The sequence below is a fragment of the Tachysurus vachellii genome, chromosome 2 (genome assembly GCF_030014155.1).
Source record: "Tachysurus vachellii isolate PV-2020 chromosome 2, HZAU_Pvac_v1, whole genome shotgun sequence".
Lineage (NCBI taxonomy): Eukaryota > Metazoa > Chordata > Actinopteri > Siluriformes > Bagridae > Tachysurus > Tachysurus vachellii.
The window spans coordinates 38,838,455-38,860,960 of NC_083461.1; the positions used below are offsets into that span (position 1 = coordinate 38,838,455).

The 22,506-nt window shown below is 39.9% G+C and overlaps 2 protein-coding genes across 2 annotated transcripts in view; one reads left to right on the top strand and one right to left on the bottom strand.

Moving 5' to 3' along the window:
- Nucleotides 1-204: 204 nt before the first annotated feature.
- On the bottom strand, nucleotides 205-6,470 carry tlr3 (toll-like receptor 3). Its single transcript, XM_060864636.1, has 5 exons — nucleotides 6,317-6,470; nucleotides 5,678-6,195; nucleotides 4,224-4,418; nucleotides 1,279-3,134; nucleotides 205-1,032 (listed from the first exon to the last, which is right to left on the bottom strand). The coding sequence occupies exons 2-5, from the start codon at nucleotides 6,113-6,115 to the stop codon at nucleotides 804-806; spliced, it is 2,718 nt and encodes a 905-aa protein (XP_060720619.1). The 5' UTR covers nucleotides 6,116-6,195; nucleotides 6,317-6,470; the 3' UTR covers nucleotides 205-803.
- An 11,213-nt stretch (nucleotides 6,471-17,683) lies between these two features.
- sorbs2a (sorbin and SH3 domain containing 2a) overlaps nucleotides 17,684-22,506 on the top strand; it is a 40,218-nt gene continuing 35,395 nt past the window's right edge. The window contains exon 1 of the mRNA XM_060864652.1: nucleotides 17,684-18,072. The gene's annotated coding sequence lies outside the window, so the exon portion shown is untranslated. The remainder of the gene's footprint in view (nucleotides 18,073-22,506) is intronic.

Here is a 22,506-nt window from a genome sequence, read left to right on the forward strand (position 1 = left end):
TAAGCAATACAAATGAACTGTCAATAGAGATACACTGATGTTATCACATGGGCCTAAGAATACACACCTGTTATATAATCAGTGTATCTCTATTGACTCGGTGTGTGTTTATAACCCAGAAAAAAATAAGACAGAAATCACCAGGTAAGTTTGTTAAAGGTAAGCTTTGGTTGCTATGCAACATAAATATTAGGGCACTGATAATGAACAATGGATGCATTAATTTTATTGGTTGAATTTTTTTGTTAGGTTGTGATTATACAATGGCAAAGCAGTACTAAAAATAAAAACTAGCAATTGGACCTCTTAAACCAATTTAACCAAATTGTACTCTAATTTCATGTTTTTAAAAATAAAAAACTACTAAAAATTCCTTAAATTTAAAATATTCCTAAATTTCTAAAATATTCCTTAAATTCAAGTTTATATTAACTCCCTTTGAGGCTTTGGTCAAAAAGTGAGTCTCTGCTTTAGTTGAAAAATTCATTATGAAGAACAAACAAACAGAAAAGTCTGAGTAAAAGTTTCCAAGCGCTACAGGCTAAGTGCATTTAGTGACCTGTAGCCTCACCCTTACCCCATATACAGTACAGTAAGCATTAGCTTCCTTTGGTTAATTTGTAAATATTAGCTTACTCTTCCCTGCTAGCTTAAAAGCCGCTGTATTATATTTTCAGACATACAAAAAGGCACAGAAAAGGTAAATAACTTTAACTGCGAGTCTTTCTTGAAACTTGTTTTGCTATTGGTGTCTGCTATAAACAGTAAAACGCTTCATCCAAGTTCTGCCTCGATAGAAAGCGTTAGCTGACTCGGTTGCTTGAAGCCAATGCTAGCTGTAGTTTCTGGCGAAATGCAGGGATGCGTTCTTTTTGCAGAGGCCAATGGACCATGCAGCGACGTTTTAGCATGCCTTTGCGCAACAAGAGCGACTGAGTCAGGAGGTAATCTGCAACATCCTCCAAGAAAATAAGAACCAGCGAGTCTCGATTTTCTTCCATTACCTGGTGAAGGGCTTGATGTGCTTTAAACCTACAGGAAGTTAGTGACAAAGAAAGAAAGACGGAAGTGAAACGACACCTGTGACTTGTTTCAAGCTGTAACTAGGCAGTAAAGGAAATGAAGCCTGAGTTTTTGTGCATGATAGGCAATTAATAATTAACAACTTGTACCAATTCTATGCCTATTATATAAATATTAAAACCAAAATAAGGTTTAGTTAATGATTTTAAAATAATTTGCAAAAAGGAGTGCAAGTTTTGTGTTAATTAGACTTACTTTCTACACCAGGGATCATTCAAAAGTGCCTCTGTGACAACAAAAACCACTTTCCGGGACATCCTCATGTTGTCCACAATGGTCTCTAATGTTGAACAGCCTGGCATTGCATCCCGGTCCTCCAAAAAGAATTTGAAATCCTTGTCTTCCAAAGGAAGCAAGCTTCGTTCAACCCAAAGCTTATCCTTTTGAGCATGGACAATGTAGGCTTTATATACATATCTGCATTCTGTCACCCTTCTGTAACGGGAGTCATTTATATCTAGGGTCCGATTGACTACAATATTCCAGTAGAAATTAATCCTCCAGCCTTGGTAGTGAACCAGGAAGGCTATAGCCATCAGACCTAGTACTAAGGTACTGGTGATTATATACGCAGCCTTAAAGGGTACTATGTCCTTACAAGATTCTGGGTTGAAGTCCATCACAGAACGGTTGAAGTACATGGATGGGGTGTTGCAGATGTAGCTTTTGTCACGGTCTGGTACACTGGTGTTGGTGGTATTGAGCCATGTGTGGAACCATAGCATGCTCTCACAGGTGCAATCAAAGGGATTATGGTCCATGATTAGCTCGGTCAGGTTGGACAGTGGCACCCTGAACGTCTCCCGCCGCACTGAGGTCAAGAGATTTTTCTGCAGCCACAGGACGCGCAAAGAGCGCAAGTCATCAAAAATTGAGTCGTGCAGAAAATTCAAGAGATTCCCACTAATACTGAGGTATTTTAGCTGTGAGAGGCCTTGGAAGGCCATTCTTGGAATCTCATCAAGACCATTGTAGTCCAACTGAAGAACAGTAAGGTTCTGAGCATCGGACAGAAATAGCATTGGACCCCCAGGATTAGCATTTTTCCACACCCTGGCCAAATTATTGTGCTGCAGTTTCAGCACACTAAGATGGTGTAGTCCCTCGAGCAAGCCGTTTCTGATGTTTGCAATGTTGTTATTACTGAGATCCAGCATCATCAGGTTCACAAGTGGTCGAAACGGAGAAGGTTCCACATCCAAATTAGGGCTTAGTGCATGCCCAAGCATCAGAGTCCTCAATGTGGGAACATGGAGGAAAGCTGTAGACGTTAAAGTGATCATCTGCTGGTTGAAGGATAAATGAAGTTCCTTGATACTGTTAAGACCCTCAAACTCTTTCCCTGTCAGATTCTGGTTGATGAAGTTGTGACTGAGCACAAGAGTCTTGAGGTTTCCCAAGCTTGAAAAAGCTCCTGGTCCAAGGCCTTTAATGCCCATACCTGTAAGATTGAGTGTCTGAAGGAGTGGAGATCCTTGCAAGGAGGCAAAGGTGGTGTTGCTGATTATCTTTAGCCCTGTGCTGCTCCAACCCAGATTCAGCTCTCTAAGGCACAGAAGTCCATCAAATATATTCTCAGTGATCTCCCTAAATGCTGTCCTCTCCATGTACAGATATTCTAGCTGGACCAGTGGCTGGAAAGAGAAGTCGTCTATGACCGGCAAAGCAGATGCATGACCTTTAACTAGCGCCAACTGTAGGTTGAGTTTCTTTAGACTTTTCAGCCCCAAGAAGGTACCGTTGGTTAAATGTTTTAAGTTGTTGTACTCTAAAGAGAGGTACTCCAGCATGGGAAACCACTGAAAGGCTCCGTCACTGATTTGATTCATTTTGTTGTTGGAGAGATCCAGAATAGTGAGGTTAGTCTTGGCTAGGCCCATGAAGGTGCTGTTTTTCAGCACGACCTGCTGTGTATCTTGGACAGACAGGTTTCTTAAAGAGGTGTCAGTCAGTTCCTTACAAAGTGTGGACATGAAGGTAGGGTTGAGCTTACAACCATCTAGCACCAGGTCTTGTAACTGAGCAATGGGCTTGAAGCAGCCATGGTCCACCTGGTGGATAAAGCCACAATCAGCAATTATATTTTTTCTTTTCAGACTATACCTTGTACCAGAGCTGGGGGACTCGAGTCATATGACTTGACTCGAGTCAGACTTAAGTCGCAAATTTGAGACTTGCTTGACAAATATAAAAAAAAAGACTCGATTTGACTTTGACTTGACATTCATGAAGAGACTTGACTCGGACTTGTACCACTCTACTGTAAATATCACATCCTTTAGACTCACTGTACAGTTCTCATCTCTGCTACAAATTTGAGTGATTTCAGCTTAACAACTGATTATGTTAATGAACATGATGAATATAGACCTTCAATGGACAACTATCGAATTTCAACTAGCACCGTTCACAATAAAAGCTTCTGTATCTGGTTGTGACACAAAAAAAAAAACTATTTTATTCTGCAAAATATGGTAAATGCATAAGGCAGCCTGTTTTTTCAGTTCATTTATCAGTATCATTTGCCCCGTTATATTTACATATAAGGTGGTCCTAAAGTTTGTTTCGAGATTACCGGCTAAAAATCTGATTAATCAGGACACAAAGTCCTTATGCTGATTAAGACCAGCCATAAACATGACAACAAACATTAGCTTACATTTTAATGATCGGTTTTATTACATAATTATAGTTATGACTAATCATTGACTCAGTAAAAGAAAAGTTCGCGTAAAGTAAGCGGCTGTTTAAACGGCGTATAGCACATTGTTTGATTATGTGAGTAAAAACTGCACTCGATCAAAGTCCATGGGATTTTTTTTTTTGGGTGTATCTCTGTATTCACGAGTCTTGACTTCAGTCTAGAATTATGATATGAAAGCTATGTATTTCTGTCAAAGTTAAATCGCTTGTGTTGTTACCCTATTACACCTGAGCTCATTCTGAGCCCGTTAGTTTTTTGCGTCTACAGTATATTCGTAACCGCTTCATTCTGCACAGCTGAAACTTCCTGTCGTCTTTCCTTACTTCCTCATCTCCTCTTTCATACATAGCATATGCTACTACTCTGTTCCTCATTCCTTCACACTCATAAAAGATCGATGAAAATGAGCACAAAACACAGCTGCTTTCCTCCTCACCTTCTTCAGAGGCAGAGAAGAAAGAGACAGCGTCCGAAACGACAAGGACTGGCTGAGAAAATAAAAGTCGTCTTTCTTCAGCTCTGTGATGTCGTTGCCCGTAAGGATCAAGGTCTCCAAGCTGGGAAGCTGGGGTCGTGACCCCAGGCAAGCGGTGGTCAGTTTGTTTCGGGACACATCCAGCCAGGCCAGATTCTGCACAAATATAGAGGACATATGTATATGAGAGGAAATGAGATCATGCTAATGCTAATGTGACACATAGGATCTAATAACACATTGTGCATTACTTAAAGTTTTCAGAAATGTAATTCAATATAATCTGGATACAGCGAACAGCACCAAGGCCACAACTTCATCACTTGGACTGACACTGAGGACCAAAGGCCTAAAGCTGGCTTAAAAGTTTTAAGTGCACATTCTAACAAGTCTGTACATTTACCTAAACCAGCCAGCTACCTGTAATTTGACAGCTAACCTAAGTGTTGCTCTATACTAACAATATCCAGATAATCTATAGTTTTAAGTTCAACCACAAGCAAGTTAACAGGTAGGTGTTAAATAGAAATCTGAACTTTTCTGAACGTGTTATGTAACAAAGTTATGACTGACTGATCAAACTGACCTTAAGCTCCACCCCTGCTGAGTCAGAGACATTTGGTGTGGCTTTATCATGACTTTGCACTTTCGCTACAGCATGGCTGTGTAAGCGCTCTAACTGGCTTTAATTCCATTACAACACGTCACCACTCTGTGAGTCACACAGCTGGCAGCTGAAGCCCGACATCATCAGAAACACCAGAAACCTCAATCGAAATAGAAATGTTTGGTCACCTGATGCCCAACCCGACAAAGTCTACTTCTCTGATCCAGCATTTTCCATTTGATATCCACTCTCTTGTGATCTGGTCTAATCATTGTTTTCTATTGGCTTTGAAATGACTCCTGTTTTGTGTTTGTATAGTTTTTAAATTGTTGTCAATTCACTGAAAGCAGTCTGGCATGGTTTTGTAAGAAAGAGGCCACGTCTCCTTCACTAAGACAGATACAGAGACCACGTCTCCTTCACTAAGACAGATACAGAGACCACGTCTGCTTCACTAAGACAGATACAGAGACCACGTCTGCTTCACTAAGACAGATACAGAGGCCACGTCTCCTTCACTAAGACAGATACAGAGACCACGTCTCCTTCACTAAGACAGATACAGAGACCACGTCTCCTTCACTAAGACAGATACAGAGACCACGTCTCCTTCACTAAGACAGATACAGAGACCACGTCTCCTTCACTAAGACAGATACAGAGACCACGTCTCCTTCACTAAGACAGATACAGAGACCACGTCTCCTTCACTAAGACAGATACAGAGACCACGTCTCCTTCACTAAGACAGATACAGAGGCCACGTCTGCTTCACTGGGATTAAGACTGGGACTAAAACAGGACCTACCTCTGTCCCTGAGAATGGATCTCCATTCAGTCTAAGCCTGTTATCAGACAGGTCCAGGTGTGTGAGGCGTGTGCAGTTCCTCACGTCTTGCACTTGCAGCAGGTGCACTTCATTGTGACGTAAGATGAGCCTCCACAGCTCGGGCACGGCCTGGCACAAACCTGCTGGTACCCCTTTCAGGCTGTTGTAGCTGACATCAAGCTGCTCCAGACTTTGGTATCGAGTCAGAGATGAGGGCTTCAGCTCGACCAGACGGTTATGGGACACATCCAAGGTTCTGATGTCCTCGGGCAGGTACTGAGGGATGGTTTTCAGGTTCATGTGGCTACAGTCTGCTTTTCTCAGCGTAACACTGCACTCATTCTTGTACGCTTGAGTCTGCATGAGGATCCACATGCAGAGGAACAGCAACAGGAGGATGGTGTTCCAGATCTCCATGTGCACTCTCTCTCTCTCTCTCTCTCTCTCTTTCTTTCTTTCTTTCTCCTATGCAATCAGCAGTCTGCAATGAAAGCATCCTGGTTTAAAAGAAACACAAAAATACAGTCAATAAGTAAAGCAAGTATGATTTTAAATAATTATAATGTTATGAGATATTCAGATGTTGTAGATCTCCTTTTCTGAGCTGTACATACATACCATTCAGCACACAGAGCTACACGACCTGTAACGTCGAGTGTTTCTTATTATGACTACACGCTGTAGTAAACAACGTCGCAGTTTAATGACGTGCGATTCCCAAACCGGAGCACGTGTGATCCGTCACGAGGCAGCGGTCCATACAGGTGTCCAGGTGTAACAGGGGAAAGTGATGAGATTTACACACGTCTTGCATCTTATATTTAATGTTGCGTGAAAATTCTACAGCCGGTTTCGAGTTTCTTTTCCCCATTCGACACTTCCCTAATGTTCCACACAGGAAAAACTTTTCTCAGTTTCAGAACCTGTGTTTTTTTCTCTCTAAAACACACACTCAACAGTGCACGTGCCCTCATGCACATATAGTGATTCGTATCGATTCACATGATTCACTGATCATAGTATGATTCGTTTCGATTAACTAGCCATGCGATCTCCATTGATTCACTAAGTATACACTGATTTATTTTTATTTTCATTCACATTGGCAGACTAACATGGTTAGATTTGATTTGAATTCGTTAAGCAGAAGTTGATTTTGATTCATTTGGCATTCAGTGATTCCTTCTGATTCACTCAGCATACATTGATGCATTAACAATGATTTTATATAACAATGAGAGTATACTCATTCACGTAGATTTAATTAAGATTTCAGTCATTTGTGTTTAACCAGTAAGCATGCACTGATTCATATAAAAGACACATTAGGCACATTACTAGGCACATTAATTCACCAAATGTACAGAGAATCACATTTCAGTAAAAATACACTGTGTAGAGATTCACTCATCATTAATTAATACAAAGATTTTTGCTGAATTGCCTGTTTCACTAAGCTGTAATGTGCACATTGATTCCATACTGATTCAGTTACAAAATATTTTGACCCACACTGACTCTAATTTCACCTGTCTGATTTTACCTGTTTTATTTCACCTGTCTGATTTTACCTGTTTTATTTCACCTGTCTGATTTCACCTGTTTTTTTTTCCACTTGTTTTATTTCACCTGTTTTATTTCATTCATTCATTCATCTTCTACCGCTTATCCGAACTACCTCGGGTCACGGGGAGCCTGTGCCTATCTCAGGCGTCATCGGGCATCAAGGCAGGATACACCCTGGACGGAATGCCAACCCATCGCAGGGCACACACACACACTCATTCACTCACTCACGCACTCACACACTAGGGACAATTTTCCAGAGATGCCAATCAACCTACCATGCATGTCTTTGGACCGGGGGAGGAAACCGGAGTACCCGGAGGAAACCCCCGAGGCACGGGGAGAACATGCAAACTCCACACACACAAGGTGGAGGCGGGAATCGAACCCCCAACCCTGGAGGTGTGAGGCGAACATGCTAACCACTAAGCCACCGTGCCCCTAGATATAATTATAAACAGATAAAATATCTGTTTAACAAACAGATTAATAAAACCCCGTTTTATTTCACCTGGGTTTTGTTTTCACTTGTTTTGTTTCACCTGTCTGATTTCACCTGTTTTATTTCACCTGTCTGATTTCACCTGTCTGTTTTCACCTGTTTTATTTCACCTGTCTGATTTCACCTGTCTGATTTCACCTGTTTTATTTCACCTGTCTGATTTCACCTGTCTGATTTCACCTGTCATTTATGTACAGTGCACTAATAACACTCACTCACTATTATACTGTACATACTGTAATTTATGCTCAACTGTTACAACAGTTGTGTTTTTATTTAATGTATGTAATGTTGCATTTATTGCGTCCTTGTTAAACAGATTCTTGCTCAGTGACTATTGTGCACTGCCACGCTGCTTTTTTCCCCTGTTGCATGTTTTCGAGGCCTTGGAGAAGACTGTATTGTATATAACATGAATGACAACAACGCTAAAAAAAATCTTATCTAAAACATTGATTCAGCAAGTGTACAATGAATCACAATGATTCACTCTAATATGCACTCTCAAAAACATTAAAGCTTAAGAAACATTTTTAAATGGTTGTGTGTAAAGTGATGGTGAACTGCAGAGGGCGCTGTAAGACTCCAAATGATCTCTGTGGATGAGCTCTTGAATAATAGCCTTTGCTGATTCTAAACCTTAGCCACTCTATAGTGCATTGTTTTAGCAGAGTGCCATTATGCCTTAAAGCATACAGCAGACTCTTTATATCCCACAATGCACCACAGACCTAAACCTCTATCCAAAATGCCCTCTGTTGGTTCAAGACCATACACAGACTACATGGTGAATGATGTATGCTTTGGGACACAACTACATTTACATTTACAGTATTTGGCAGACGCCCTTATCCAGAGCAACTTACGTTATCTCATTTTTGTACAACTGAGCAATTGAGGGTTAAGGGCCTTGCTCAGGGGCCCAACAGTGGCAGCTTGGTGGACCTGGGATGGAACTCACAACCTTCCGATTTGTAGCCCAACACCTTAACCACTAGGCTACCACATGTCACATACCACATCTGTGTGCTCATGAAAGTATGGTACAATGTAGATATAGTGTCCAACGGAGTAATAATGAGGGGTTACACAATTAAATCAGAAAGGTTCTAACACACACACATACACACACACACACACATTTCCAGGTTACTGTATGTGTGTCGTCACCTAGCAACAGCAGTCGGAAGTGAGAGTGGAATGACACATGGGGTTCAGTGAGTCATCTTCAAACATTTCACTCTGTGTGTGTGTGTATGTGTGTGTGTGGGGTTTGAATCGATTTAGATTAACTGTCACATCAGATGTCTCCTTTCTTTTTTTCTCACTCTTTGTCCTTATAAACACACACACACACACACACACACACACACACACACACACACACAAGCAAAGGCATTATAATTTTGTCTGTGTGTGTGTGTGGGAGTAAAAGCAGGGCTCTATTTATACTGATTTATTAACCAAGTTGAAGCACATCAACAGGATAAAATCATTATGTCCATGTACACACACACACAGAGAGAGAGATGGATTTTAATGCCTTTGCTACTGGAAAACACTGTTAAACCCAAGTGTGCATGTGTGTGTGTGTGTGTGTGTGTTTCAGGTATATTTGATTATAATCTACTGCAGTGCCAAGTCAAACCTGTCCTACACTGATAAACTGTGTGTGGAGGTCATACCAATTGAGTGAGAGAGAGAGAGAGAGATTAATTGGAAATAGAAATACCTTGTTTACAAAATGCTGTGTAATAAAATATTAACTCTTAGACAGTTAGATAAAAGCTCCATGGGCCGTAAAGTCAGCTAATAAATTATAACTAATAAATAAAATAGATATAGTTAGCTGCCTGGCATTCCACTGAGGACCAGTCGCTCGAGTAAATAAACACATAGCTGGCTATCTTAGGAATTAGCAGCTTGAATGTCTTGCTTACATGCATAGAGCTGCTCACTTCCTCATTGCTCCAAATGGTCCTGTTAATTTAGAAATGAAGCGCTGGACCATTATTGATCTACACTTCGTCCGGTCTAATTAAACACGACTCATTAATCAGTGGGTTAAAATGTCATTTGGGCGACTTCTGGGAATTGATTGGACTGGCATGTTCAATATGAGAGAGAGAACAATACATTTTGCCTGGACCACTTGCTGACACACACACTGTGTAGCATCAATACTTCATCAGTGTATCTTTGCACAGCATGAAATAACGGCCACATACCAAACACAGCTGCGTCGACTTCATATACACAAATACTGCCTCAACCAAGTACAGCCAAATGTAGCCACCAAACACAGCAGGATTAACCAAACACCAAAGATGCCAGGATGAGCCTAATAACGAATAACCAGGAGGATCAGCCAAATACAACGCCAAACACAGGAGCATGAACCCAACACCAAAGACACTAGCCTCAAACCAACACCAAACAGATCAGGACACACAGCAATACCAAATACCAGTGCAATTAAACCATTTCCAAACATGCAGCATTAATATAATAGTCAACCCATCTGACGATAAACCCAACACAAAATACAGGAGGATGAAATCATTACCATATGAAACAACAAATTATCAACTCAACACAAAACACAAGAGGATGAACACATACCAAACACAACAGGAAGCACCCAACACCACAAAAGATCAACCAAAAACTAATCACAACAGGGTCAAGCCAATACCAAGACAAACAGGATAAAGCTCAGGCCAACAGTCAATTATCAACCCTACGACACAATCAACCCTAAACCAAACGCACCGGGATCAACCCGACACCAAACACAGTAGGAAGAAAAAACATCTCACACGCACAGCAAATCATGTAGCATGAATCCAAATCCAAAATCCCAATATGGCATCCTCACATGTTAGCAACAACACAGTATGTAACATCCTATGATCAAGACACTTGTAGCAAATCACAGCAGACTAATCTATCCCCAACCAGACTCTGACCCAATGCCAAAGACAGGAATAGGATCCTAATATCAAACACAGCAGAACTGTCAGAACACCTCACATAACTGTATAATCAATGTGATAGTCTACGATCCAGTGCATATCTTCTACAGACCAGCTGTTTGACTTATGAAACATGCTGTACGTAACACACACACTAATCCCGGGAAGGTTATGGCTTTTCCTGAGGCGAGTAATTAAGTAATGGCTCTTTTTGAAATTGATCTGCCTAGTCCTCAAGCAGGTGTTGATTGTTCCACTCGACAATATTTCCTCTCTTCGTTAGCAATCAGCCAGTTGTCAGAAGGAACACAACAAGAAGTGGCAGTAATGCTACATGCTGAATTGTGCTAGCAATTATGCAGTGCTTAGAATTACAGTGAGTCCATGTTAATGGGGCTAAGCATGAATTCTAGGAAAATCTGCAAGCACTTCCTCTCCCATTAGCTTCGCCTTCTATGGCTGCAGCTGTGCAAATTTCAAAGGAAGCGCACATGACTCTCGGATTCGTGGCCAAGAATAGGAAAAAAGAATAAGGGAGTGATGAGAAGAATGCGGAGCATTATTATAGGAATGTCTTCCCACACATTCCAGTCGGAAAAGGAGCTCTTTCAGGCAGGGTAGGTCCTGGGCATTTGTGTAACTTCCACCAACTTCAGTTTTATCACTAAGCAACTGAGGGTCAATATTCGACCTCCAGCTCCTCATGAAGAGGCAGGAGGACAAGATTTAGTGCGAGGAGGGTTAAATGGAAAAGAGAAATTGTTCCGGATGTAGTCCAGATGCTACAGTAGCTTGAGTACTATTCTTAGTGGTTTACATAACAGAATGATACGCTAAGCTAGCTAAACACATATGAACGCTAGCTACATGTCATCCATGGTACGTTACCATGATACATACTGTATATTGTTAAAACTAAGGAATACATAAAGAACGTTGGCTAGTCATGAATGCTAGCGGTTCAGACAGAGCCACAGTGTCTCACAGCATAAATAGATCTCGGACATTAACACATACACGTTGACCTTTAACCCACGGGTCATTATGTGTTAAACCGCAGGTCACATATGCTAAAAATACATGGTTTCTAGTTGAACATGTTAAGCTCTGATGTTACAGGTTTGCTCCCAGGAGCTAAACTCATCCACATAGTTACCACATTGTTAACATGAAGGTCATGTTGAAGGTCATGGGATATCACACAGCTATGATTAAATAGAAAAACAGAAAATACATTTTGTAACTGCTTTCTAAAGTTAGCTTTGCATGAGGGCTAAACATGAACAGTCGACCACATACTCTAGCATAGCTAGGTAGCATAGCATAGCTAGATGTTAGCCTCCATCTTTTGTGAGGATAACTTTGCAGTTTGTTCCCTGTGAGTTGAAGGAATTATAACATTTTTGAAAATTACGTCACACAAGGCAGCACTATGATGTGAGAATCACTAACATCTCAAGAGAACAATGTGTGTGTGTGTGTGTGTGTGTGTGTGTGTGTGTGTGGTTATGATGTTGTTATTGCACTGAGGAGAATTTGGCCTTTGTTGTTTTCAGAATGTGAAAATCTTAACACACACACACACACACACACACACCTTCTTTTGATGTGTCAATGATTCTCTTACACAAGCCTATGAAAGGTTTGAAGCAGTGTGACTTCATGCAGGTGATAAATCTTCTATTCCCGTCCTGCTCTGTATGTGTGACTATATGTGTGTATGTGTGAGTGTGTGTGTGTGTGTGTGTGTGTGTGTGTGTGCGTGCTGTGCAGACGTACCGCTGTGTTAACGTATGTTAGCAAGGAAAGTGTTGCAGCATGACACCTCAGCTGTATGAGTGTGAGTGTGTGAGCTCTAAACATAGCCTCAAATTAGCTAATTAGATCACTGTAGTCCTATGAAAGTCATTTTAGATGTCAATAATCATTCAAATCTGTTTCTTTAGCATCACAAACGTAGAAACAGAAAGTAACATGACACAATGAAAAAATTAAATGGGGCACAGATCAGTTGAAGCGAACCACAGACCACCAAAAACACTACAGATGCCTCCATGCTAGCCTTTTGTCATCATGAAGCTAGACAGCTAGCTGTGATTAGTGATATAATCACTCATGATTCTTCTGTCATCGCTGTGAAGCGGTGCCAAGATGGCCACCAAGCAGACAGACCTTACCACAAGGACATTCCTAGCTGTTCTAACTGTTCGAGATATATCCCACTCAAATTTGGGAAAAATGTTTTTATTTATTTATTTATTTTTTTTTTTTATGCAGTTGATTAACACAGCTAGCATAAATAACTAAAGCTAGCTAACAATTTACAAAAGATATCTGTCTGACAAATCCTCACAGATTTCACTTAGCATCAATTGCTAACCAAATGTTTTTGTGTTCATCAATGCAAAAAAAAAAAAAAGATAAAAATATCAAATAAAACAATAACTGTATGAGTTGAGACATGGGGCATGGTTGTGTCATGACCTTGTGTCAGATGTCTGGAATGCTAGGTGGCTAACGCTAGCCAGACGCTGATAAGCTTGGGGCTTTTTTTATTGCCGCACACGCTGAACTTTCTAGATGTGACGAGTGTGTGGACAGGATCTGTTGATAAGAGAGTTATTTTTTCCGTCGTGTGTCACTCTCTGCCACTCAGTGTGTGTGTGTGTGAGTATGTGTGTGTGTGTGTGTAAGAGTGAGAAAACAAAAGACAGATGGGGCTTAAGAAGGCTATTAAGAAGACTGTACAGTATTTATAGAGGTTGTGTGTGAGAAAATTAGAGACCTGTGCATGACTTCACCACTGGCTGGTGTGATAAAGCTCTGTGAGTGTTTGAGTGTGTGTATGTGTGTGTGTGTGTGTGTGTGGTCTCCAAGCTCCCTATAATATCCCTATATAATTTTTATAATGATGCAGGATCGAGTATCATTTTCTAACAGAAAGCTAGCTTTCTGAATAATGTTTATCTACATGTGGGATGTGGTAGCTCATTGGTTAAGGTGTTGGGCTACTGATCGGAAGGTCATGGGTTCGAACCCCAGGTCCACCAAGCTGCCACTGCTGGGCCCCTGAGCAAAGCCCTTAACCCTCAGTTGCTCAGTTGTAAGTCACTCTGGATAAGGGTGTCTGCTAAATGCCGTAAATGTACATGCTACTTTGCATCTGTATTCAGTCCTCAAACATAGGCACATAATTACCTCAGAAAATTCAGAAATTCTATAATTTCAACCCAAGTTCTTTTAAGAACATATTTGTAACTTTTCTGATATAAATATTGTAGTAACCTTTGGACTTTTGGTCATTGTTAGCAAGCAAGGCATGTATGATTAGCTAGGAAACTATAGTGACAATCTCTTAACCTAGTTTTAGAGATGATTAATCAACTGCTTAGTAAACACACCCATTTACACATAATGTTAGCTAATGTTATACTTAATTCTAGCCTTAAATATAAACCTTAAAATCATCCTAGAATTGAAAACATTTTATGAACACTAAACAATACGCTAGATTGTTTATATCCTAGCACCATTTTTCTAACATCCTCCAGCTCCTCGATAGCTCCTTGAAAGCTTGCTAGCTTTAATGATATTCCACACTGACTTCAGTACAGGCAGCTTGACATGCTTTTTAACATTTTATTTTAGCCTTTGTCCGTCTTTGGTCCTCTCGTAGGTCAGAGCTCACCTCCTCCTCTTCAACCTGCTCCTTTAGCTATCAGAGTTCCACATACCAGACAGTCCAGCCTCACACGTGGGTGTATTCCAGCAGAAAGGTCAGCAATCAACGCTCAGGTTATATTTGGCTGTCTTTGATCTCACACTTGAAGGCTAATTTAGTCAGGCTGATTTACAACAACACACAATCCTGTGCATGACAGTGTTAATGTAGCATTTTAGTCACAATGGCAAAATCTAGTCACAATGCTAATTTCTAAAGCTAAAAGCCTTGGGTTTGAGAATACTAAACATCAGCTAGCATGTGGTTAGAGACAGAAACACTAGCTGAAATTCCAACTGCTTACAAATCTAAATATATTTCTTAGTTTTCTTTTATGATGCTTTATCTCTTTACATGCTTAGGCTCATATTAGCATCTTAGCTGCATATAAATGCGGTATAAATGGATCTCTACGAACTGAGCCATTCTGTCAGTTGTGTGGGTGAAGATATGTTCCCAGAGGCCCTCATATATTTTAATAAAAGCTATTTTGGCAGCTATGTCTTCCTATTCTCCTAAAAATAATTTATTTACAACTCTAATTACGTCTAAATGTAAAACTGAAGCCTAAAAAAAAATACATTACTTTACACACAAAAGTTTACAGTTCCGTATATTTCCCCTTATTTCCTCTGCACCACTATCTCTAGATGGAAACTATTAAAATCTAGCTGAGAAGCGTTTGTTAAAATAAATTATTATTATGCTGGTAATATTATATGCTAGGAAGTCCTTAAATGTTCTATCTAGCATGTTTTGCTAACATGCTGTATGTTTTGATGAAATGAATCTGTTCCAGTGTCTCTTGAAAGAAAGATTTCTCTAACATTAGAATACATTTAACAGAATATAATTTTTATTTGCAAATTAATTTGTATACTTATTTTTCTGTACAATACAGATCCAGATCAAGAACCTCAGTTCACATCAAACATCAGAATGAGAAAAAAAAGACCACAACATTCTCTAGAGTTTTGGACAAAACGGTGATCGTCCAGCGAGCCGGAATTCTGCATGGTCGGAAAAAGTCTGGTTCAAGCAAACTGGAAAGCTACAGTTACTTAAATAATCACACTTTACATCTGTGGTAAGCTGAAAAGCATCTCAGAATAAACAATACATCCAGGTTTGAGAAGGATGGACCACAGCGACATTACTTTTATGTTCCTGTGATGGAGTGTTTCAAACTGATTTTTAACTATTTATAGACTTTAACTTATACTAAATATCCTTCATTAGAAATGCTCGTTTTCTGTACATCCAGTGTTCCTAAGAGATTCCAGATCCACCACAACCTTCACAAGAATAAAGCAGTGACTGATAGTGAGGGACTTAGCGCCCAGACTAACACACAGAAAACGATGTGATTATGTTGGCTTCTAAAGCACTGCTAAAACCTCTAAATAAACCACCATACATTTCCATCTCACCTGGAACATTTTAACTAATAACTAATGAAATAATTAGCACTTGAAATGGTTGTCCTCCTGGTTTCATTCTGGTTTCCTATAATCGTTTGTCAGACGTGTTTCCTGTCAGGTTAATGCATCGTACAGTACCTGTTTCAGGAACAAAGCGCTTAGCGTAGCAGATAAGTGAGTGTTTCCCAGTGTGTGTTTTTGACATGCTTTATTGTGAGACTGGAAATCTGCTGCAGTTGCTGATGCAGGGTTTGTTTGTGGGTCAGAGTAAGAGGAAAGCCCAATGTGTGGCCTGTGAATAATGTGTGTGTGTGTGTGTGTGTGAGAGAGAGAGAGAGAGAGAGAGAGAGAGAGAGAGAGAGAGAGAGAGAGAGAGAGAGAATATTAAGTGTATTAACTGGAGTATAATTGATGGATTTGGATAATAACTTCAAGATAACATAAATGATCCCTCATCTCTTAGATATTCACATGACACTTTTGGTATAACATCATAACAGTGAATGGGTTTTTAGTGCTAATAAGCAGTAACGTTGCCAATCTGAGGTTGTTGATGTTGAGCTCTTCAGTTTCCTTCCACCTTCCAAAAACATGCTGGATGAAGGGTGGACTGGTTGTGTGCGCGCGTGTGTGTGTGTGTGTGTGTGTGTGTGTGTGTGTGTGTGTGTGTGAGAGAGAGAGAGAGAGAGAGAGAGAGAGAGAGAGAGAGAGAGAGAGAGAGAGAGAGAGAGGTGAAACAGAGAGAGAGACAGACAGATGGAGAGAGATGAAACAGACAGAGAGGCAAATAGATAGATACAGAGAGAAAGAGAGAGAGAGAGAGAGAGAGAGAGAGAGAGAGAGAGAGAGAGAGAGAGAGAGAGGTAAAACAGATACTGTATAGAGAGAGATGAAACAGACAGAGGCAGATAGATAGATAGATACAGAGAGACAGAGAGAGAGAGAGCGAGAGAGAGAGAGACAGAGACAGAGAGACACATAGAGAGATGAAACAGACAGAGGCAGATAGATAGATACACAGAGAGAGAGAGAGAGAGAGAGAGAGACAGACAGACAGACAGACAGATAGAGAGATGAAACAGACAGAGGCAGATAGATAGATAGATAGATAGATAGATAGATAGATAGATAGATAGATAGATAGATAGATAGAGACAGAGAGAGAGAGAGTGAGAGAGACACATAGAGAGATGAAACAGACAGAGGCAGATAGATAGATACACACACACAGAGAGAGAGAGAGAGAGAGAGAGAGAGAGAGAGAGAGAGAGAGAGAGAGAGAGAGGTAAAACAGATATAGAGAGAGGTGAAACGGATAGACAGACAGACAGACAGACAGACAGAGAGACAGAGAGATAGAGATGGTGCAGTGTGATTAGACTGTCCTCCCGCCTAACACCCAGTGTTCCCTTGACAGATTGTGGATCCACAGTGACACTATAAGGTAACTATAAGGTAACTATAAGGTAACTACAGTAAATATAATGTAGGTCTGTGTAATATATCGTCCGCTAATTAACAGTTTGTGGTGCTGAGATACAACAAGGGCCACGAAATGCAACAATGAACCAAAACCATTAAATGTAATATTACAGTCTTGTGACCATCGCAATGCGGTATTTAAAGCTGCGCGAGACCGGTGCGTTAACGCTGTCAAACTAAATGAAGGTTTCCTTTCCTTAGACCCAACACACACAAAGCACGAGATTACGTGATTAAATATATATATTAATAAAATCCCCTTATATCCCTCCCCCGCGCCGGCATCTCGTGTCGTCGTGCGCGTGCGAGACTTGAATGCGCTTTCTCTCTCTTTCTCTCTCTCTCTTTCTCTCTCTCTCTCTGCTAAAAGAAAAGAGAGGCGTTTCCTCTCGCATGCAAAAAAAAAAAAAAAACCCAAAAAGAGGACCGGGGTACCGCAAAGCCGACTAACACAAAAGGCGCGAGCTGCCGCCGGACCGAGAGGGAGTTTCACCGGGCGCGCGCGCGCACCTCTGCGGCCGCATTTCTTTTCTGTTTAAAGAGCGCGAGCACAGGTGCACGAACCCGGATCCTCTGTTCTCCACTCTTTCATGGACTTTATATTTACACATTATATATGCACTTTTATACATATATAATTGTGCATAAACGGTACATATAACTGCACGCGAAACCGGGTGTGGAGATCTCGAGGCCACTCCAGAGAGGTAAGCGGCACCGTGGGTTTGATCCTAAACCGCATATTATAGTCGCGTGCTGAATTAGTCGCGTGTTTTAGTGCGCCGTCTTGATGTAGGAACGCGCGATTTGGGACGCGGCCGCATGCAGGGGTCGGTTGTCATGGTGACCGAGAAAGCCTCGCTATTAGCGATTTGGGACACAGCCCGTCCTGTCAGCATTATTACCTCTTTAATCCGACAAAACACAGCCTCGTTTTCATCCGCTGTTGTTTAGCAAGCTTTATACTTAGTTAGGGTTTCGATCAGTGACAAACAACAGCAAATAATACCGACGTAAACGTCTCGTTTGGTTTGAGTAGTGTGTGCGCGTGCGTGCGCGCGAGCTCCGGCGTGGTCGCTAAGCTAACTGAGGTGGCAATTAAAATATAGGCAAGTTACAGGAAAAAAACTTAGTTAACAATGAATTAATATGTAAAAACTAGTTTAAATGACGGATTGTAGTAGAATACTGTGAGAAACACAACGGCATTCGATAAGAGTTAAAAGGTTTATTAAAAAAAAAATAAACGAAGAAAAATAACACTCAATAAATAAAACACTCATAAATGCTTAAGGATTGTTGTCATTAAATTAAACATACTATAGCCCAAGTTTCTACATTATATAAAGATTTAAACACTTTAGCTGATGAATGAAATTGATTATTTTCCTTTTTCCTATAACAGTACATCCAAGTGTCCAATTCTTTATTTATATGTTTTTATTTTTCCATAGTTACATAAGTTTAATTAAGTTTGTGACCAGACAACACAGTTGGAATTCAGTGTAAAGTAGCTGTGTGTTCAGGATGTAGGGATGGAGAAAGCTGCAGAAATCAGGAGCACTGAGATTTACATTTCCTTTTACCTTTGTGTGTGTGTGTGTGTGTGTGTGTGTGTGTGTGTGCAGACAATAGCCTCTTTCTGCTAAATTACAGTGGTAGACTGCCACAGAAACTCATTGTACATCTGTTATCACTGCATCATCAGATCTACGTGACTGTGTTGTGCTGTAAGGTGTGTGTGTGTGTGTGTGTGTGTGTGTGTGTTTGGCTAATATAAAGGAATAGGGGAAACCCTTGTGGCATCTAAAGGTCGCTATTCAGCTTTATTACACCATCCGACATTGATGTCCAGTGTTTGGCTTCTTCAGCCAAAAGTTAAATAGTTCATGTGAATAAAATTGTTATGTATGATTATTTATATATATATAACAACTTGACGTTTTAATTCCATTTTAATGTATAATAGCTAATATGATGATAGTTTTGATGATACCGTGATACCAGTTCCTAAAGATCGGACTCTCTCTCTACTGTGTGTTTGTGTGTGTGTGTGTGTGTGTGTATACAGTTGGCTAATATCCCAGGTTGGAAAAATCTGGGCTTAGTGGTGGTAAATGGGCCAGAACAAACTGCAGATTCATTATATACAGGCCTCACACACACACACAGACACACACACACACACACACACACATCAGGAGGGAGCATCTATTTGAGATTTGATGCAAAAAAATGTTTGCTGATGTGTTTAAATATTTGCTGATGTGGATGATGGAGAATACTGCAAATTATCAGTTAAATCTCCTTTATTTTGTAATGTCTTGAATGAGATAGTAAAATGGCACAAGTACATTATAGTACTGTACTTTACAGTAGAGTCCAATATTATTCAGAAGACCACAGTATAGTACGGTGCTGTAGTTTACAGTGTGGTGTGGTAGTTTACAGTATATTGCAGCAGTTTACAGTATCACAGTTTTCAGAATAGTATAGTAGTTTACACTGTAGTACAGTAGTTTACACTGTAGTACAGTGGTTTAGAATGTAGTACAGTACAGTGTAGTACAGTAGTTTACAGTGTAGTATGATGGTTTAGAATGTAGTACAATAGTTTACAGTGTAGTTTGATAGATTAAAGTGTAGTACAGTAGTTTACAGCATAATATGGTAGTTTACAGTGTAGTACAGTAGTGTACAGTGTAATATGGTAGTTTACATTGGAGTATAGTGGTTTAGAATGTAGTATGGTAGTTTACAGTGTAGTATGATAGTTTACAGTGTAGTACAGTAGTTTACAGCATAATATGGTAGTTTACAGTGTAGTACAGTAGTGTACAGTGTAATATGGTAGTTTACATTGGAGTATAGTGGTTTAGAATGTAGTATGGTAGTTTACAGTGTAGTATGATAGTTTACAGTGTAGTACAGTAGTTTACAGCATAATATGGTAGTTTACAGTGTAGTACAGTAGTTTACAGTGTAGTATAGTGGTTTAGAATGTAGTACAGTAGTTTACAGCATAATATGGTAGTTTACAGTGTAGTACAGTGGTTTAGAATGTAGTATGGTAGTCTACAGTGTAGTACAGTAGTTTACAGTGTAGTATGATAGTTTACAGTGTGTAGTACAGTAGTTAACAGTGTAGTATAGTGGTTTAGAATGTAGTACAGTAGTTTACAGTGTAGTATGATAGTTTACAGTACAGTGTGGTAATTTACAGTTTAATGTGCTTGTTTAGAGTATTGTAAAGAGTTTATGTCTGGAGTAAGGATTGTGTTAAAATAGTTTGTTCCTTAACAATAGCTGTTCCTTTCTCAACAACAGCATAACCCAATGAAGTGTGTAAGCAGTGCTCATTTTAATCACAACACTAGTGGTATGGAGTTTTGGAAATTTGCCAGCACATCTGAGGAAAATTCAAGTGTCAATTCCATCGTCAGTTTTTCCTTTAAATAAAAGACCTAACAGCTAGAATAGGCTAACTAGCTGAAGTACAAACCTGAGTTACTTGTTAGCATAAGGTTACTTAGCATAGTTTGCGTAAGGACTACTTTGCTTAGCAAAATTTTTTGAGATTTTAATCACTTGTACTTGTTTGTGGAAAGCACCGTCCTGGACTCTTCTGCCTCGTAGTAACTTCAAAGCTTCTGCAGATATATTATTGTGTGTGTGTTTTTATGTTGACATGCTGCCGATCCTTTTTATAACCTGTCACTTGTAGAGCCAGAAACACTTAACTGAAATTCACGCTCATAATGGATTGGGTGTTGAGACGAGCCCAGAGTGACCATGTCGACACGTTCCCTGCGTCTTTGTGTGTGTGTGTGGTTGGTGTTGCAAAAAATAACCCTGAAGCACTTTAATGATGAGATGCCTAAGCTACTGTTAAGCCTTATTTGGCTAATTGTTATTCCCTTTTGCACTCACTCAGACAGTCCTCATGGAGGTGAGTTACACTGTACATTCTGGCACCACAAACCTCTCTAGTTGCCCGTTGGCTTTTTTTGGTACCTTGGCTTGTTTAGTCTTCTGTAATGCAAACCCAGATTTCTAGCATTGTTATAAAATCTCGTTGGAGATGGTAACATTTTTAGGGTAAAATAGAAAAATAATGAAAAGAAATAATTACAATCAGGTTATTTAATTATTTTAACAATAATTTAGAAAACTTTTCTAATGTTAATGCAAAATATTCAAATTGAGAATGTCTCAGCTTCATTAATAAAAGCTAGCAGGTGATATTTATATGAAAAATTAAACCTGGAAGGCAAGTTAGAAGCGGATGGGAATAGAGATTTGTGCAAGCTAACATGAAGTTTAGTCTTTTGGAAATGTTGCAGAATAAACCTGAAGATAAATTCTTTTCAAGGATTTTCACAGAAACTCATAGCTACCGTTTGTTTAGGTTGCTAATACGAACTAGCATGTACAATCGCAAAGAGCATTTCAAATATAATTGTTTCTTTTTTAAATACCAAAACACGCCGCACTCTTTAACGAACAGGACCCTGAACTGCACTGCATCATCGCAAGATAGCCCAGTCATGTGTGGCCTGTGAAGGACATTGAACTTTTTAATCCGGCACTTCAAAAGCCGGCTGACGCTTCATAACGTACGGGACACTGAACGTCGTTCTGAAAGCTTTTTCTGGTAGAACATCACATCGAAATGCTGTCAACATTCCAGTTTAGCGTAACGCTAATGAAGTAGCCTGGGATTTATGAGGAAAGAAATGCACATAGCATAAGGTCTAACCCTTTCTCCAATATATAATCTGAGTTTAGATTGTGTTTGTGTGTCATGTTTACAGTAGTGCCTGATGATTTATAAGGGCAGCTGATTGCTCTCACTGAATTTAGCATCCTACGACTGTAAACATGATGTAACTAATTATATATAAGTGAAAGCGTTTGTGTGTGTGACTCTGTGTGTGTGTGTCTGTGTGTGTGTTATTTTTCTCGAAGTATCATCACTGTTTTGTCATAACTGAATCATTTTGTTGTTGTTGTCTGTCGAATGTTACAGTATGAAAAAGTGAGAGTGCAAGAAATGATCTTCATTCCCTAAGTTTTAAGTTAAATGAAACTTAAGAGAATACCAAAATAACTCATGGCAGCTCAGTAGCTAATGTTACACA